Raw genomic sequence first — 18,141 nt, 5'->3', positions numbered from 1 at the left:
TAGGATCTTTCGTCGTATGAATGTGTATGTTATGGCTAGAAAGATCTTGAGGGCTAATTACTTCTAGTTAAGCATGGAGAATAATTGTTGCATGGCAATAATCAATGGGTCATGTGTGTGAGATTTCCTTCCGAAGCATTACTTAATTAACATGCATCTTTGAATCAATATGTTTAGAAACATAGGTGGCCAAACGTGTGTATTATTGGTCAAAAAATTAATCAACTTTTGTGATAATGACTCAACCCCAATGAGGAGTAAGTTCTAAATTGAACTAAACTTTTATAAACACAAGAATATAAATGGACATGTTCAAAAGGAGAGTCGTGAATTGAGTCGTGAATTGTCTACATTGTTGAATATGTTGGTATGTGTGATAAAGTTTTGATGATAATAAATATATATATATATATATATATATATATATATATATATATATATATATATATAACAATTTATTAAATATATTAAGATGACTATTTTTATTAAAATAATCTAATTAATTAAATTATGACTTAAAAACATATATGTCAATGAAAGATTTATTGTATAAAAACTATAAATAATATTTTATTTGTTAAGAGACCAAATTATAAATATTAAAACATAAAAAAAAATAACTGACAACAAAAATTACATAAAAAAAAGTCAGTTTCTACGTGTAAGCACATATTATTATTTCTATTTCTTTCTCTTAATCTCCGTCAAAAGATAAAATCAAGAAAAAAAACTAGGATGTCCTATAATTAGAAGATTAGATACAAAATTAATCTACGTTATTTCTAACGGCCAATCCAGTTTACTGTTTTAAGGAAATTGAGAATTGCTCAATAATAATTGATTTGTTTTGGATTCATAAACATAATTATCATCTAAGTTGACACACCATTAATATTATGTAACCCAACAACAACAACAAAAATCTGCATTCCCACCAGAGGCTCAATAAATATACTAGAAAATCACATTCCTCCAATGGATGCAAAGACAAATATGAACATTTATTGCACAGGCCATTTTCATACTCAACTATAGGATCCATTTTCAGGAAAAAGGACAACATAGGATTCACAATTTGGTCTCATAAAAATAAGTAGATGAGACAGCCAAGCCTTGCACATCATATGTGCGAACAAGTCTTTGCCTCTTGTCAGGTGTCTCCAACCAACAGAACTCCAAATGGAACGATTTTGATTCTGCCACACTTTTTGCTATATCACAAGGGCATCCCATGTACATGCCCCCCGGTAATAGTATCATCTGATAACCTCCATCAAATGTCACCACATACTCTGATATTCTGCCACTCCAATGCACATTGGTTGTAACATTTTCCCCATCAGATATTGAAGTAACATCCTGATATCCAAACAAAAATAGCAACAACATAAACCTCCAGTATTCAGAAAGTGGTGATAATCTTAAAATATCTTATGGTCTACAACATATGAAGGTAGGGGAAAAGGATTCGTGTTGAGTCAAATAGAAGAAATAACTTGTTTATCAAATGTTAGTACATTGCTCCAATAAAATAAATTTGAAAGCGGGTGATGAAGAAGTATACAGAAGAAAATGTCATTCAATAAAGATTCTATGCATCTCATATAGTATATGTCTGCATCTTCTGAAAAACTTTGACGATACTTTTTGGTCTGTTGTATGTTAATAACTCCATTTCAAACATCTGAATAGTAGAACTAATATTGCAAAAGGGAATTAGAGAGTAAAAACTTCATAAAAGATATTCAAACAGAAGACAAGCAAAGGGGCATAAATAAAGCATCAGGGCACTAAAATTTTGACTTGTTTTCACAGACACAAATGGCATAATTCAGTGTTTTAACAATTCTATTGAACTAAAGTTTCACTGAGTAGGCCACATTTGTTATTGAGTTGTAAAATACCTGAATAAGTTGGCCATTGTGATCCATCTCATGTAACACAACGGTATCGGCTTTAGCAATTGTGGAACCATAAACGCCACTTCGTTTTGTAATGGAATGGCCTTTCCATTTACCAAGAAAAGGTATAATCCTATTATTTGCATCCTGAAATGAATTCAAAATGAATGAAAAAGGTCATAAGAAACTATAGAATAAGATATTGTTCTGCTGCTGCAGCATGAGTAGAACATACAAAACAAAAACTCTTATCAAATCTGCAGTGGACATACAAAATAAATGAAAGCTACACCTATCTCAGTTAAGCTCACCTTAGAACTGTCAAGTAGAGGAGGAGCCCCATCACTTCTTTCCTCTAGGAAGACGATAAGCATATCTACAGTACCTTTTGGCTCCAAAATGTGAAAGGCTCTTGCTCGCTTATCTCTTTGAAGAGAGTACAGGCAATTCTCACATACAACAGAAGGTCGCCGAGAGGGAAGCTTGAGATTTCTGCACCGTATGGAAGTGTAAAGTAAATAATCTAAGGCATAAAATAAGACATGCGTGCTAGTAATTTAGTATGCCTTCCTTTTACCATGTCGGAGCTCAGTGGTCAAATCACTCAACAATAAAACCTTCAATCCAAAGAGGAAAAGGTTCTCATTACAAATGTAAGGTGGCAAATAGTGTAGTTTTTCACATTAGGGTGTTAAAAGGGGAAGGGTAAAACTGAAAAGGCCAAGAAAAACTACTAAAGAAGATCTTGGTTTTTGATACAGCAATGTCATCAAGTAATCAATGTGAAAAACAACCTAGTCAAATAAAACTTGGTTTCTAGGATGTTTCAGATTAATCAAAATGACATTAAATCTGAAGGTTTCAAAGTAACTAAGTAAGCAATTGCCATGATATATTGTTAATTATAACCAAAGAATCAGGGTTTGAAACATTTGTTTCCCTACTTTGCCTGAAAGACTATAATACTAGCATCAAGTCATTATTTTACTATGACTCAAAAGTTGAACAGCATAAAGGAAAATAGGTTGATAAAGTAATATGATGTAAATAATAAGGCAACACCAGCATATGTTACATTGGAATAAAACTTCACATCAAGTTGAAAATTACTATCATCAAGAGCAGCGACTGCAGCGTCACATTTAAATGTTGACATTTCATAATTTCTATCTCCACTTTCAATGGAGCATAGCAAAGTTATTTTACTAGTTTATTATTTTAGTACGAGTAGAAATAAAGATATAGTGTCACACCAACCCACCACACTCCTCACTTTACCACTTATATTATGCAAGCTGCCAAATGATATGACAAGAACTCATTACTATTAGCCATTTATCTCTATGCCACGGCAATCTGAACAAGTGAAGCACAATCCATTTTTATCTTCACCAAACCAAATGCAGCCTAGACTTCATTTGCTAAAGCAGTAATGCATGATAAATGTTATAACGTCAGCAATTGTTACACTTCACAAATATAGAAATCTGTCAAATAGTACTACCTGGTCTCTTCTATGAAAAGAAGCATTTTTACCTTGGTGATTCTTCACCGGTGTCATCTTCTCCGAGAACACCTTGCCTTAATACTGTTTCCAACATGCCAGCTGTTTGGTATCTCAATGCAAATGCCCTCTCAGATGGAAAAAAGCCTATCTGCAAACTAATTGTGATGGATACACTAAAGAAACAATGGGATCATAAAGAAGGAACCAAAAAATGTTTTGAAAAGATGATGGTTTACAGTTACATTCCAGCATAAGAAGAAAATCTCACTTGTTGATATTTGTCAGCAGTAAACATATTGGTTTCTTTAATTTTGTACTCAGCCCATTCTGCATCATTGTCATCTCCAGAAATTGAAGTACTTGATGAAGGTTGTTTAATATAAAGCCTGCAAGAAGCAACAATTAACATAAGATGTCCTCTCAACCTTTAAGCAACCTGATGATGAACAAATAATTCTGAGACTTAAATGACTTAATACAATGGGGTTACAGTTAAGTAGACTGAATCCACTCTCCTTGTAAAGGTCGACATCATCTGTGTTTTAGATTCAAGTATCACAAAATTTCAGATGCACTTTGTTTATTTTAATTGCTATTAACAATAAAAAAAATGACATTCGTTTTAAATTTTTGTCCTCATTTTACAAAGTTTATAATAAAAAAAGGAGAGAGCGAAAACAATATTTTGTTATTTTCTTTTTATTTTGTAAATTCTGAAAACCATAAAACAAAAGCAAAAAGAAAAGAAGATTTTGTCCAAAAAAATACATTATATCAATTTAAAAATAAGATTAAAAACAATCAATGCTCTTTGTTTACAATTCGTCTGAAGTTCTAGTTGTGTTGCATTATTTACTTTTGCTTTGTTCACAAGAAAAGAAGCATGCTGATAAGAGGGAGAGAAAAGTTTATTACGTTTGAATGAGACTCATGAGTTCATCTTCCCCATAAGAGCTAGCGGAAAGCTTGGTACTCAGTTGTTGTAACATATTCCCACATGAATCAAATTGCTACAAAACAGAGGAAAACAGTGCTACTCAAAAACTGAGATGAATAATATATAGAAAATAACTTGGGCACAGTTGTTTAAGTTGAGTACTTTTCCTTTCGAAATTTTAACTTAATAGACGATAACAATCATTAAATTTTAATTTGCACACACTACCACAGTAAAAAGTTTTACATTGCTATTTAACCAGAAATCATTCTAGCTGAACTTTTACATTAGTTACTCTGAAAATCGCCAAACTTAACGTTCATGTCAATTTTGATCAGATGACAATGTAAAATGCCTTTAGTTTGTGCATGAGGTAGTTTAATTTCTGGGTCTTGTAAAATGATTTGCAACATCTTTTCCCATAACTCCAAACAAAAATTTCTTTTTCTTTAATTATTTAGCCAGTACCCCAACCGAACCAGATAGCATTTTCCTTTTGATTTTTTAGGCAGCAAAAAATTTACACTAACAACTCCAAGTCATGAAGTTTCAACTAATTAAAGGGAGGGTGTTCATATGTGTTTCGGGCATTTCTCAAGGTAGTTATCATGAAATTCAACAAACTTAGCATACATGTGAAATTATAACTGGATTGGATGACAATGTAAAGAGCATATAATGTCTACATTTTGTAAAAACATTACCAACAAATCAAAATCCTTCTAAGACAAAGCACATTGCACAAGTACAAAGGCACTGGAAAGAGAGAAGAAGTAAAACCAAAGTTTGTCCATGAAAGAAAAAGGGTATAAGAAAAAATTATTAAAAGGGGTTTTGAGATGGTACATAGAAAGAGCCGTTCCACTTTCCAGAGTTAAGGTTGATGAAACGTCGCAGGTTGTCGATGCTCATAGCAGCTTCTTCGAGGGTTGGGGAGGAAGAAGATGCTCTGATTCTGGAAGAAGGGGAAGAGAAAGCAACGGAGTTTGGATTAACTGAAAGGAAGCGAAGGGTGTTAGTGTTAAGGTTGGGAAGAGAAGGAACCCAAACAGAACAACACTGAACAGAAGATGAAGCCATTTTTGGTGTCTCTTCCTCTCAAGTGCCACTAAAACACCACCACGATTTTGAAGATGGATAAGACCTTCTTCTTCTCAAGTACCTTTTCTTAGTTTTGAAAAAAAAAATATAATAGATTTATTATTCTGGAATAATAATGATATTTTGGGATCACCATTTTTAAAAAATTAAAAAGAAAATTAGAGTTTGAAATCATTGTCATTCTGTAATACAAAAAAACAAAATATTTTGAATTATCATATAAACACTTGATTTTAAAATGGTAGTTTTGAAATGTAAAAAAACGAAAGAAAAAAAACATCCATTTGGGGTGTTAATCATGTAATGTTATAACCACAAGACATGCCAATATATTTGTTTATCCATAAACAATTTTATGTAATTTTTTCAAAACACGTCTTATGGAATTTACATTAATTGCATCTTTGAGTTTTGTTTTTGGTATCATTTTAAAAGTTCTACATAATTCATGTCAATCTTTTATTTTATTTTATGTGAACTAACTTAATAAATATCAAAATCCCATTTTTTTTTTCAAACTTGTTATAAAAAATTTATTTATATAATTTTCTTTTTTTTATTGTTTATTGGCATTATAAGTATAATGGTTAGATGAGTTTACAACTGATAAAAGGAAATATAACAGATTAATTATCTTAGAATATATATTATTAATATACAGTTATCTAAAAACAATAAATAATCTTAATAATAAAATATATTTTAAACAAATAAAAAAACTAATTGATAAAAAATATATTTGTATAACATTATCGTTTTTACTATAAATGCTTCAACACTTATCTATCATCTGCTCATACAAGATAATCGCAAAAGAATCAAATACAACAGGGTAACCTAGTGTGAAAACAAATTATATTAAACCAATTACATAATATCAAAGACATAAGATAAACATGGATTAAATACGATAAATCAAATAGATACACATAAACACTCTCAATTATCCAAATACAAACATTGATATGAAATCTCGGAAGGTCTTGCACTTGTGGTGGTTTTTAGTACATGCATAATCATTGTAAATAGATTAACCCTACCGTACACAATATTAGTCAATTATCATCTTTGGCCAATGTATCCTAAACTAAGACCTCATTGAAATTCCTTCAATATCACCACTACACATGTCCACAACCATATTATCACTTCAATTAAACACAATAATAATCATAAACATATATAAAGTCCATTAGAAATTTAACTCAAACATTCAAATAAGAAAACAAATCCAACATACAAATTAGGGCTCAGTGTCAAACCTTTCGCAAAAGATAGTGCTTAACGACAGTTTTGTCGCTAGTGATAGTAATAGCATTCAGTGTTATTCTTCTCCCAAAAAGGTGCACTCAACAACACTTTCCAGTATTCAGCATCTTAAAGATAAAATGCTCTAGACCTACATCACAAAGATGACACTCAACGACACCGTAACGTTGTTTAATGTCAAACCATTCACAAAATAGGATGCTCAATGATACTTTCTAGAGCTCAACGGTCTGGAGCTAAAATGCTCCCAGACTTGCACAACGAAGTTGGCGATCAACATTAGTCTAGCATTGCTCAACGCTATATCAAATATAAGTAGATAAAAATCATGTGATTTAGGGAAATAAAACTTGTTCTATTTATCAATTTGATATTCTATTCACAGTACTTTGGTCAAAAACAATTTTTAATATTACGACAAGTACCAATTAACTAAATTACTCATATTTTAATCCCCTTAATCAACACAAAAATCAACCAAAACCTCAAACATGACATTTCATTCAAAACATACCAAATTCGTCAAAAACAATCAAATTTCATCACCAAAATGCATTAGAGAAACAACATGAAAAAACATAAGATTTATCAAACTCACACACCAAATCAATTAGTTTTCCTTACCTGACCCAATAACTCACAAGACCCTAACCAAAGAAGCTCCTTCCAACTTGCAAGATGTTCTACACATAGAAACATCACAAACATACCATTATGATCATTGATCAACATAGATTATATAGATGACTAAAAAGATGTATGCAAGTGAAAGAAGGCTATAACAAAAAAGACTAGGGTTGAAACTAAACTTACACAAACGGAGAAACTAATCGGTTCAAATTGAAGAGATTGTCGCAAGGATCTTTCTTACTATCTTGGTTTTTCAATCAAACGAGTAAAGAGAAGTAAGAGAACTCAAAAAGTGGTTTTGTAGAGAGGTGATATGCTTTAAAATAATTAAACTCGTTAATAACCGAACTATTTATATTAAAAAATTTAATATTAAAATAATTAAATCTTATTATTTTTAAACTACTACCACTTCTAAATCTCATTATTTTTAAACCACTCAAACTTCTAAAAAGTCATTTTCTAAATCTTTATATTAGAAACATCAAAATGTACTTTTAACTACTTGAGTTTTCAAACAATTAATATCTACTTTCACCTATTTCATTTAATATGTCAAATTGGTAGATTAGATAAAACACTACAAAAAAAATTAATTTTATTAGGGGTTTTTTAGCTGCGGCTTTAAGAACCCCGAATAGTTTACGCTTATAAAAACCTCCGTTAAGATTAAATATATTTATTTTTCTGCACTTCCTTCCTCGTTTCTTATTTTCCCAAACCCTACAAAATATCTCCTCTAGCTTGCCGACTTCCATCCCTTCCTCTTCACCAACCTTGTCTGCTCCTTCCTCCACCAAAACAACCCTCGCCACCACCTCTCTTTCCCCTTCCCTGACCGTCCATGGACCAGATCGAGTGTTGCCTCCGCCACATTGTCGTCACCCTCTCAGACCGCCTCAAGTGCACCGAGAGCGCCTTCATGGAGTGCGTCATGGGGGAACTGGATCCGGTGCTGGGAGGAGCAGAATATCGCCGCTGCCAAGGAGGCGGTGGGTGCTTTCATTCCTAAAACTCAAAAATCCTAATTCCTCTGGTAAGTAATCTTATTCGTTCATTCCTAGTCTCTAAATTCCTGAAACTCGAAAACCTTAATTCCTCTTTTCTTTCTTTCGATTGGCACAAAACAATTTATGGTATGATTCGTGTCATGTGTGGAAGACTCATAGTTTCGCATTTTGGAAAGATTTGGAGTGGTATTGAGGTATGTTTCGTTATCTGCAAAGAGTTTGTGCTGAAAGTTTTGGTTTGCTTCCCTTCGTTTTGTTTTTCCTACACTCATGTGTCCTCTGTTTCCCCTGTACGTCAAAATCACCATCGGGATGTAGCATCATATATTCACTCACTATTGCTTCTTCTATTTTCTCCACGTTTAGGGTTGGTGGATCTGGCAGAGACATGATTTTCACGTAAAGCATCCAACTGATTGATTTTCCTAAAATTTTTCTTTATATTTTCCAAATTTTAATAGTATTTGTTTTTACAGTGTGACCATACTCTTTGTTAGTTCTATAAATTTAGTTCTAATGTCTAGTTTGTCTTGTTGCATCAAGCCGATATTTGTCATGCCTATCAAATACCGAGGAAAGGTGGCTTGAAAGAAGAAAATACCATTGTTTTTATGTATGATGACATTGCGTTCAATTGGGACAATCCAAGGCCTGAAGTCATCATTAACAAACCAAATGGGGGTGATGTTTATGAAGGAGTTCCAAAGGTATTATGTTAGGTTTTTCACTATCCAATATCTTATTGTTATATCTAGTTTGATACGGTCTAATATGTGGACTGTTTTTTTATGCTAGAATTACACTAGCAAAGATGCTACTGCCCATAACTTTTATGCTGCTTTACTTGGAGATGAGTTCGAGCTTACCGGTGGCAGTGGGAAGGTTGTGAACAGTGGATTCTGTTGGTTGTTTATATGGGTTTCAACATGGTATAGGCCTGGATTGAGGTTATTACTTTTGTTGTTTGGTTGATTTTAAGTGTAGATTCTCTTTTTAATTACTCAATCACCATCTCTCTTTTTAAACCTGCAGTGCGTTCTTTTCTATTATTCTTATTGTTAGAATTATTATACTAATAAAGTTACACCTGTACTTCAACTAAAGTCTTTTGGTTTAGTGATAGGAACTAGATCCTACAATTAACGTTATATATGTTTATTGAATATGCACCTCTTCTTTTCTTTGTTTCAATGCAGACATACAATAAAGCTTGCTCTATATAGTGGATTCTTAATTCATTGCAGGTAAACATTCTATTTACATAAATATTCCAGCAAGTAATTATATGTGTATGCTTACTCTATTATTTTAAGTTGTGTACATGAGAACCTGAATGAAGATAATATATAGGAAATTATCTCTTAGCTTTATTATCAACATATTTAAAAAGAAATTATGAAATATAGTATGCGAGAAGGATTCTTAGCTTATCTCTTAGCTTGTAGACATGTGGTGATTTAATTGTCTGATTTCTAGGTTTTTTCTCTCTTGTGAGAAGATTCTACTGTAAAGCTTTGGGAAGTTGGCTCTGGAACATTAGTCAGATTTCAGTGGTCAAATTTGTGGTCCAAATTTATTTAAATATTTTAATATTTTAACACATGATTTCCATTTTATTATTTGTTCAGCCCCTCACCTTAGTATGTGCATAGAGAGCGTTGTGGATGAGAATGCAAGAAAATCATCTGGTGGTCTTCATGATGTTGCTTGTTCTGCGTGTGACATGGCGGTTGTTTGGATGCAGAACCAACTCAGCCGAAATCAAACACAGGATCAGATACTAAACTACGTCAATCAGGTGAGCCAGTTCTCTTAATTTTGCTATTCAAGCATCTTTCCACACCTCTTGATTCATAGGTTCATGATGATGTTGCAGCTTTGCGATAAAATGCCAAGCCCGATGGGAAACTCTTCTGTTGGTTGCGGGGATATCTCCTCATTACCTGTAGTGGAAAAACTTTTGACCTTCGCCCAGAGGAGGTAAGATTTCCTCAGGCTAAAACCTGATTTGTTGCTTTAATGCTTTTGTTATGATTGATCACTTAACCGAATTTTATTTTAATGAAAACAAGATAAATTCAGAGCAGTAGGAGTTAAGAGTAAGAGGACTACAAGGCACCATTTTATAGAAAAATAAAATCAATAACGAAATTGAAGATAAAGCTGGTTACGAGTAAACACTAATGTGATCCACCAATATATATGTGAAATCAATCTAATGCTCCAAAGAATTGACATCAACTTTAGTCTCCCACTAAATACAAACCAACATCAGTTAGATAGTTAGGGGAGCTCCATTGAATGTTAATAGTGTTAAATTGTAGCCCTTTTATAATAACATTTTATGATAATTTAATTCCTAAATTCAAATCTCCATTTTTAACCACATCTTTATGATATTTTACTTGATTTATTAGGTACATAATAAAAATTGAATTTTTATTTTGTTTTCCTTTTTTTTATTTCTTCAAAGATGAAACATAATCCTTGGTAAATGAGTAACTAAGAGAAACAATAAGAATGAACTTTAGTATTAAAGAAGATAATTGTGAAGAAAATAAAATATAAATAAATATCTTAATTTTTTTATTGTATATTTCTTCATTTTATTTTATTATTTATTATATTTAATTTTCATGCTTTTTACAGGACAAACTTTTTAATGTTTATTGTGATTTTCGAACTCTTTATATTATGTATTAGAAATGAACAATTGGAAATTGAAAATATATATTCTGTTATGCAAAATTTGTTATATTATGCCTTTTGAGTTTTTGTTTTTTGCTATTTGACTACTTTGGTGCTCTCTTACTCAGGAAAGCTCTATTCATAACATGGAAGAAGTGCAGAAGCTTCCAGATGAACATTTTACATTAAGTGAACATGTTTTTCTTTAATGTATATTTGAAAAATGTTATTATTGAACAATTACTTGTACTAAAACATTTTATAGTTCATTTTATAATATTTAATTTTTGTTTCAAATTATTTTATTATGAGTTTTTCTTTATTATAGCTTTTTTATCAATAAACTAAATAATATAAAAAAAATATCTGACATGCATTTCCGGCGGTTTTTGAAAACCCTGCCATTTCTGGCGGTTTTCGGAAAACCACTGCCATTGCAGGTGGTTTTCGAAAAACCCCTGCCATTCCCGGCGGTTTTTGGAAAACCCCTGTCATTCCCGGCGGTTTTCGGAAAACCCCTGTCATTCCCGGTGGTTTTCGGAAAACCCTGCCATTCCCGACGGTTTTTACCGACGCAGCTTTTTCCAGAGGGTTTTCCAACCGCGGGAAATGAATTTTCCGGGGTTTTAACTCCCGGTAATACTAAAAATAACCCCTACTAAAATTCTATATTTTTGTAGTGAAATCAAATCGGTTAACATTTAAAAAAAATTAAAATTAAAATAAAATAAATAAAATAATTTGTTTTTTTATATTATGTTATTTGAAAGATATATATATATATATATATATATATATATATATATATATATATATGAAATAGTATTTTAACTTAAATAAATATTTTTTTCAAATTAAATTTTAATTACTAATTATAATGAAACTATTTAAGTTATCAAATTAAAAACATTAATTAATCACTTAAAAACTTAAAAACTTAAAAAACATTTATATAATTTAAATATGTTTTAATGAATATATATAAAATAAGTTTTAAAAATATATAATTAAAAAAACAATATTTAAAGGAAGAAGTTAATATTGATGAGGCTATCGAAATGGAGACGTTGGAGGAGAACATTGAAAATAATGTGGTAAGTAGATGAGAATGGTGAGAACAAGGTTAAGAAAAGGAGGTGACACAATATCAAAGAAAGGGAAATCAAAATAAAAGTTCAGATAGATTTGAAGTAAAGAAAGAATGATAAGAAAATGCAAGAGGTGCATCGAGAAAGGCGTTTGCTAGACATAATCGAAATGATGGACAACACAAAAATGAAGAGGAAGTGCAAAAACATCGGTTTGGAAGACATAACAGACACATACTATGACCATTTTGAAGGAATTATCACAATTTATGATACTATCGACAATTTTTTTTAAAATATTAAAAAAAATTCACCTATTAATATGTGACATATATTATATAAATATAGTGTTAATGGAAAATACTAAATTAATCCATTTTATAAAATAAGTGACTAAATTAAACAAAAAAAAAAAAACATGAGATAAAATTGAACTAAACTAAGAAATAGGAAAACCAAATTTATAATTAAACCTATAGTTTAATCTTCATACACCATTTCACTTTTATATAAAAATACAAAGTAAATATTGTTATTAGAAAGAAATATAGAAATTCCTAATTAAAATCTACATTAAAATTAATTCAGTGAATTAAATATATATACTTGTAAAATTAATCCACAATATAAACAATTTAAATATCAACTTCATCTTAATTATGAAATCTTAAACCAACACACTCTAATTCAGACTAAGAAACACTGTAATTGACAAAAAGTTTACTTCAAATTAATTTAGTTCGTCGAACTGATCTATTTAACCACAATCAGACTGATCAAAGTGTCGAACCAAAACCCTTGAAACTTAATAAAACAAGTAAAGGTTTCAAGATAAATAAAAACAGGTTTCAAGATTTAAAAAATGTTTACATAAATAATTTCAATCATAAAAAAGAGTAATGAAAATGATAAGATAAAATCAGAAAAAAAAAAAAAAAATATATATATATATATATATATATATATATATATATATATATATATATATATAAAAAAAAAGAAAATGAACAAGGTCTTTGCTTCACCATGATCAAATCAAGCATCCCCCACAAACCCTAAAAACCTAAATATCTAACCAACAACACAAGCCATTGTAGCTTTCAACAACAAACAACCATATCAATGCTTCTTCCTAATAATCTTATAATCGAATATTTAAATTTTCTGTTGAATTGTTTTGTATGGTGTGCCTTTAAAATATACTGATATATTGATTTTTTTTTTTAATTTAAAAGCACAGCAGATGATACTAAGAAAAGCTCAGCAGACACGAACCATCCATGAAAACGAAGTTGACATAATAAACGACATTAACGAGAACGATCGAAACGCAGGAAGACGTGAGCGAGGGCAAAAGAGAAGCAGAGACAGGCATGGATGGAGCTGGTGCCATTGCAGGATGTTGTTGAACATGCACAGCAACTTTCATGCCATGGAAACAGTAGCCTCCACCTGAGAGGTAGTAATAGGTCTTTGCCTCTGTCATCTGCACCACATCACGACCACCTCTTGTCACGTTGCTTATGAAATCTCTGTCTATGCAGTTCTCGTAGCTTGTCTTGTTCACCTCCAGAACATTGAAGTATCTTTTGTCAAACGTGAACACTTCATTTCAAATTCATTACCGTTAGCAGATATATATGTAAGAACAAAATCAAGTATATCATGCATTGATGGATAAATAAAATACTATTACTTGTTGAAAATGTTACGTGATCAATTCAAAATATATAAATAAATACAAATATCATTTTATAAACTAATTTTATAAAATTAAATTTACTTCAAATTGATTTCTTCAACATGTCATTGTATATTTTAATACTAACTATCTGTAAAGATATAATAATATTTATCTCAATCTCCTGTCTTTAAAAAAAGCATAAGTTTGGTAAGCTTAATTTTTTAAGGTATATTTAATTAGTTCATAATTATCTTAGTGATGATGTTCCATTTTATAATTTTACTTAAACTTACAAATACTAACATATTGGTTAGTTAATTAGTTTTTGTTTTTCAACAAGTTTAGGATGACAGTCCAGATGCTAAATTTTATGTGTTGTAAGATTCAAAATACACTATTTTAATAGGTTAAAGTTGTTATATTTAAAATATTAAAATTGGTGTATCTTAATAGAATAGCAGAGAAATAACACTAAAAAAAATCATAAAATATTCCGAATTTCTAGTTTTGATATTGTTCTATAAGTATAGCAGAGAAACACTAAAAAAAATCATAAAATAATCCGAATTTCTGGTTTTGATATTTAAAAGAGAATAATACATTACAAAATATCAAGTACAATAGAAAAACAAAACACCATTAGCTAATCCAAATTTTTAGGGAGCTAGCTAGATACATATTCTAAAGGTAAAACAGAATGAAAATTAAAAAATCATAACCTTAATTTGAGTTAAATTTGTCTTCAATTTTCATATTAAAAATTATATTTTTAGTAAATGTGATTTAAAAAATAATAATAATATCTCCCCTGCCTAAATGTATTCTACAGTTACCAAAATTTAATAAAGGATACTTTTGGGTTAAATTTGGTACTCAAAAGGAAAAACAAGTGTGTAGAAAAAGTTTGAGTGAATTCACTGATATATTTTTTTAGTTAATTTTGTTTAATTTTTAACAATTTTTTTATTTTTTGTTTATTCGAACACATAAAAATTAACTAAAATTGTAATAAAAAAAATCACTGAATCCATTACGAGAAAGTTTGATGAGAAGAATGCAAAATGAAAACACGTTATTCTGAAATTATTTTATAATTATTAGGTTAAATTAATTATAGTTATATATTTGGAACTCATAAACTAAAAGGAACATTTTTTTTAACTATATAGATGAATAAACAATTTTAAATTTATGAGATCATCAAAACAAATTATACCCAAAAACATATATTTAAATTTGTTCACTTTATCTATGGTAAAAGAAGTTAAATTAAAAAACCAATTAACATGTTGTGTTTCAATCCATTCACATGTCATATATTGGTATGATCTTGAATTATTGTTGCTATTTGCCAAATCAAATAACAATATTACACATATACAAACTTATCCAAAATTTAAAGCACCTTTAGTTTTATGATGCTTTCAATTTGCTATTAGAATTTTTTCTCCGATTTTATGATTTTGAGTTAAAGCTTCCATTCTCAACGTTTTGAAAGGAAGATTCTTCTTCTTTTTCTTTTCTAATGTGATCTTATGCTCCTCTTGACTAAGCCTTTAACTTTTTCTTTTTACCATATACCTATATTTACTTTCAATAGTATTACTTAAAGATTAATCCGTTCCAAATACCCAAATATTTTATTGTATTTTCAGCTCAAGAATTAATTAACACGTTTAATTGCCACTTAATTATAGCAAACTTTCTGAATTTAACTAAAGAGTAAAAGAGTACTATGCTTTCTTTTTAATCCCTCTTTTGCAAGTATGAGTAGAATTCTTGTCCAATACTCCAACTCCCCAAATTAATATTTTTCATCACAAAAAACCACATAACATTTATAAATATTAAAAGATCAAATTGAAAAGTTTTAGAGCCAACAAAATTATATCATATATAGCTTGTGAAATAAGAAAAAAAAACAATATAATGTTGTAGAATAATCTAATGATTTTTTTTCATATATATGATTTTGACTAATAATCTTCTCTCACTCACGTAATCATTTTAAAAACATACATGTTTCTGAATGTTATGACTTCATATACGAAAATTGATCGATCTCAAAACCCTTTTGTGAGGAAAACCTAAAGAGAAACAAATCATGAATTTGGTTTAGAGGAGAAAAATAAGATAGAACAAATAAGATGAAACTTATTATCATTTTTGAAGAACATGGAATCAAATTAAGAAACATAAAGAAGTATATATGCATGCACTTACAAAGCCAATCTCCAACATAGACATGTTCTTGGGCAGACCATTCAGTGTAGTTGACATCATGATTATTGATCCAACCTTTGGAGCCTCCCACCTTATGAAGCACCGGATTTCCCATCACCACCCATGACAGCCACCCCATCACCACTACACTGGCCATCACCACCATCATGTTCTTCCACATTGTCATTGTTCAGTCGAGCAAACAATACACACAGATAAATAGACAAATAAACAGATAGATAGATAGACAGATAGGTTGGTATAATTTTCAAACCTCTTCGTTAGTGGTTGTTCTCTTCATCGAAAACATAAGTGATACATGTGTGGATTAAATAGTGTGGAGAAAATGAGATGAATGAAGCATTGTAAAAAGTGGAGCACAGACAGTGACGCTTTTTAAAGTTATGAAATGGAGCATAAGAAGAAGAACAGCCTCAGTGAAAGCGGAAACGTAAAGTAGAGTCCTTTGGAATCAACAAATATTATTTGTGCATTGTTGGGACAATGTAGGATCCCATGGTTTTTTGTATTTTTGTTTTTTTCTCTTCATGGAATTAAGTGTTATTAACTCACTCATTGTTGTCTTTTAATGCAATTAAAGTTAATAATAACTGCCAAATTAATACTAATCATGATGTTGTTCATAACCATGCTTCCATTATAAACCGGGTGTCACGTTTTGTTTATTTTGATATTTTAATAAAAAATATATTTACATATTGTTATTTTAGTTTCTGTCGTTTAACTATCTAGTTAATTAAAGGTTTAATACCCAATTTTGTCTCCACTTTGGTTCGGAAATCTCAAGTTAGTCCCTTTATAAAAATGTGAGTGCAATGGATCCTTACTTGTAATTATTTGAGTCTAATGAGTCCCTTCCGTTAAGTAGAAGGAAACGGAGTTAGTGGGCTGATGATGTGGCAGTTGTCTTTGGTGAGGTGTCAAGACGCAATTGTTTGCGTGCTTACGTGGTGTTAGGGTTTCCCATTTTGAAATTGGGTTTTATTAAAAATTGGGGATAAAAAGATTTGGGGGTGATTTGTTGGAGATTATTACAGTGAAGTCTGCTTCCTCTGGAACAGCATCAGCAGAAGTTCAAAGGGAAAAGAAAATTCGTAAAATTGAGGTACTAAACGGCTGATTCTGCAACTTAATATCACAAATTTCTGGACAATTGATTTAAATAGCACGGAAAGCAATTTATGCCATGCAAAATTGAATATCTGCAACCTTGATACATATTATATGTAGTTTTTTGTTGTACCCAGCAAAAGAAAGGAACACGACTGAAGAATGGTGAAACCCCAGAAGTCGTACCATCGCATGCAAAGTGAGCTCCAATAATTTTATTTTGGTGCATTAATTATTCTTCTGGTTTTAGAAATGCAAGGTCTTTAAATGGATATTTAGTAACTCAAAATTCGATCCATTTCCATTATTGCAGACTACATGAGTTATTTCTCGAGGAGCGTATTGAGAATGCTTGTAGGGACCCTGCTCGTCTGGTAAAGTTGAAAACGAAACAGTTGAATGGATCTGCAGTTGAAAAAACTGGGAAAAGTTACATGGGGAAAATTCTGGAAATCCACTCACCTGATCATAAACTGGTATGTGAAACTTCAATCATTCCACAGCCAGGGAAATTGGTGTTACATGATAGTGAAAGTGGGATTAAAACTCTTAGAAATCACTGCCTGCCTCTGTCTTCTTTCTCGCACACACGGACATGCCCTAATCTCCAACAAATCACTCCCAAATCTTTTTATCCCCAATTTTTAATAAAACCCAATTTCAAAATGGGGAACCCTAACATCACGTAAGCACGCAAACAATTGCGTCTTGACACCTCACCAAAGACAACTGCCACATCATCAGCCCACTAACTCCGTTTCCTTCTATTTAACGGAAGGGACTCATTAGACTCAAATAATTACAAGTAAGGATCCATTGCACTCACATTTCTATAAAGGGACTAACTTGAAATTTCCGAACCAAAAATGGGGACAAAATTGGGTATTAAACCTTAATTAAACTTTTTATGCTTTTAAACGTTCAAAATTCTCAAAACAATAGTATCTTGACCCTTTTTCAATTAATGGGAAA

At 30.8% G+C, this 18,141-nt stretch overlaps 3 protein-coding genes across 12 annotated transcripts; 1 reads left to right on the top strand and 2 right to left on the bottom strand.

Moving 5' to 3' along the window:
* Positions 1 to 865: 865 nt before the first annotated feature.
* Positions 866 to 5,493, bottom strand: LOC148192824 (uncharacterized). The gene is made up of 7 exons (XM_088099763.1): positions 5,192 to 5,493; positions 4,324 to 4,418; positions 3,677 to 3,794; positions 3,438 to 3,556; positions 2,213 to 2,393; positions 1,905 to 2,048; positions 866 to 1,359 (listed from the first exon to the last, which is right to left on the bottom strand). The coding sequence occupies exons 1-7, from the start codon at positions 5,423 to 5,425 to the stop codon at positions 1,069 to 1,071; spliced, it is 1,182 nt and encodes a 393-aa protein (XP_087955889.1). The 5' UTR covers positions 5,426 to 5,493; the 3' UTR covers positions 866 to 1,068.
* A 2,548-nt stretch (positions 5,494 to 8,041) lies between these two features.
* LOC124840175 (aspartic proteinase-like) lies at positions 8,042 to 11,343 on the top strand. Of its 10 annotated transcripts, none has more exons than XM_088098223.1 (7): positions 8,042 to 8,381; positions 8,507 to 8,549; positions 8,722 to 8,754; positions 8,899 to 9,062; positions 9,151 to 9,302; positions 9,552 to 9,599; positions 9,832 to 9,977. In XM_088098223.1, exons 4-7 carry the CDS (start codon positions 8,967 to 8,969, stop codon positions 9,863 to 9,865), a joined length of 330 nt encoding a protein of 109 aa, XP_087954349.1. In that variant the 5' UTR covers positions 8,042 to 8,381; positions 8,507 to 8,549; positions 8,722 to 8,754; positions 8,899 to 8,966; the 3' UTR covers positions 9,866 to 9,977. The 10 variants fall into 9 exon arrangements, 9 of the variants coding, with proteins under 9 accessions (XP_087954349.1, XP_087954348.1, XP_087954351.1 ...); XM_088098222.1 differs by having other exon boundaries at positions 8,674 to 8,754; XR_015781933.1 differs by lacking the exon at positions 9,832 to 9,977 and adding exons at positions 9,984 to 10,153; positions 10,232 to 10,335; positions 11,172 to 11,343 and having other exon boundaries at positions 8,046 to 9,062.
* Positions 11,344 to 13,151: 1,808 nt separating this feature from the next.
* On the bottom strand, positions 13,152 to 16,490 carry LOC148192823 (early nodulin-like protein 20). The gene is made up of 2 exons (XM_088099707.1): positions 16,039 to 16,490; positions 13,152 to 13,736 (listed from the first exon to the last, which is right to left on the bottom strand). Exons 1-2 carry the CDS (start codon positions 16,223 to 16,225, stop codon positions 13,381 to 13,383), a joined length of 543 nt encoding a protein of 180 aa, XP_087955833.1. The 5' UTR covers positions 16,226 to 16,490; the 3' UTR covers positions 13,152 to 13,380.
* Between the last annotated feature and the right edge of the window lie 1,651 nt (positions 16,491 to 18,141).

Source organism: Vigna umbellata, chromosome 9 (genome assembly GCF_029865625.1).
Source record: "Vigna umbellata cultivar VRB3 chromosome 9, Vumbellata_1.0, whole genome shotgun sequence".
NCBI classification, from domain to species: Eukaryota; Viridiplantae; Streptophyta; class Magnoliopsida; order Fabales; family Fabaceae; genus Vigna; species Vigna umbellata.
This window is presented reverse-complemented; position numbering and strand designations above follow the sequence as displayed.

Excerpts from the sequence above, each read along its gene's own strand:
- LOC148192824 (XM_088099763.1), bottom strand. The coding sequence starts at position 5,425 with ATGGCTTCATCTTCTGTTCAGTGTTGTTCTGTTTGGGTTCCTTCTCTT. Across the intron at positions 2,394-3,437 it reads ACCGGTGAAGAATCACCAAG|AAATCTCAAGCTTCCCTCTC; the intron begins GTAAAAATGCTT and ends CATACGGTGCAG. Across the intron at positions 2,049-2,212 it reads CTCTACTTGACAGTTCTAAG|GATGCAAATAATAGGATTAT; the intron begins GTGAGCTTAACT and ends AATTCATTTCAG.
- LOC124840175 (XM_088098225.1), top strand. The coding sequence starts at position 8,967 with ATGTATGATGACATTGCGTTCAATTGGGACAATCCAAGGCCTGAAGTC. Across the intron at positions 9,063-9,150 it reads TTTATGAAGGAGTTCCAAAG|AATTACACTAGCAAAGATGC; the intron begins GTATTATGTTAG and ends TTTTTATGCTAG. Across the intron at positions 9,303-9,551 it reads TGGTATAGGCCTGGATTGAG|ACATACAATAAAGCTTGCTC; the intron begins GTTATTACTTTT and ends GTTTCAATGCAG.
- LOC148192823 (XM_088099707.1), bottom strand. The coding sequence starts at position 16,225 with ATGACAATGTGGAAGAACATGATGGTGGTGATGGCCAGTGTAGTGGTG. Across the intron at positions 13,737-16,038 it reads CTATGTTGGAGATTGGCTTT|TGTTCACGTTTGACAAAAGA; the intron begins GTAAGTGCATGC and ends TTTGAAATGAAG.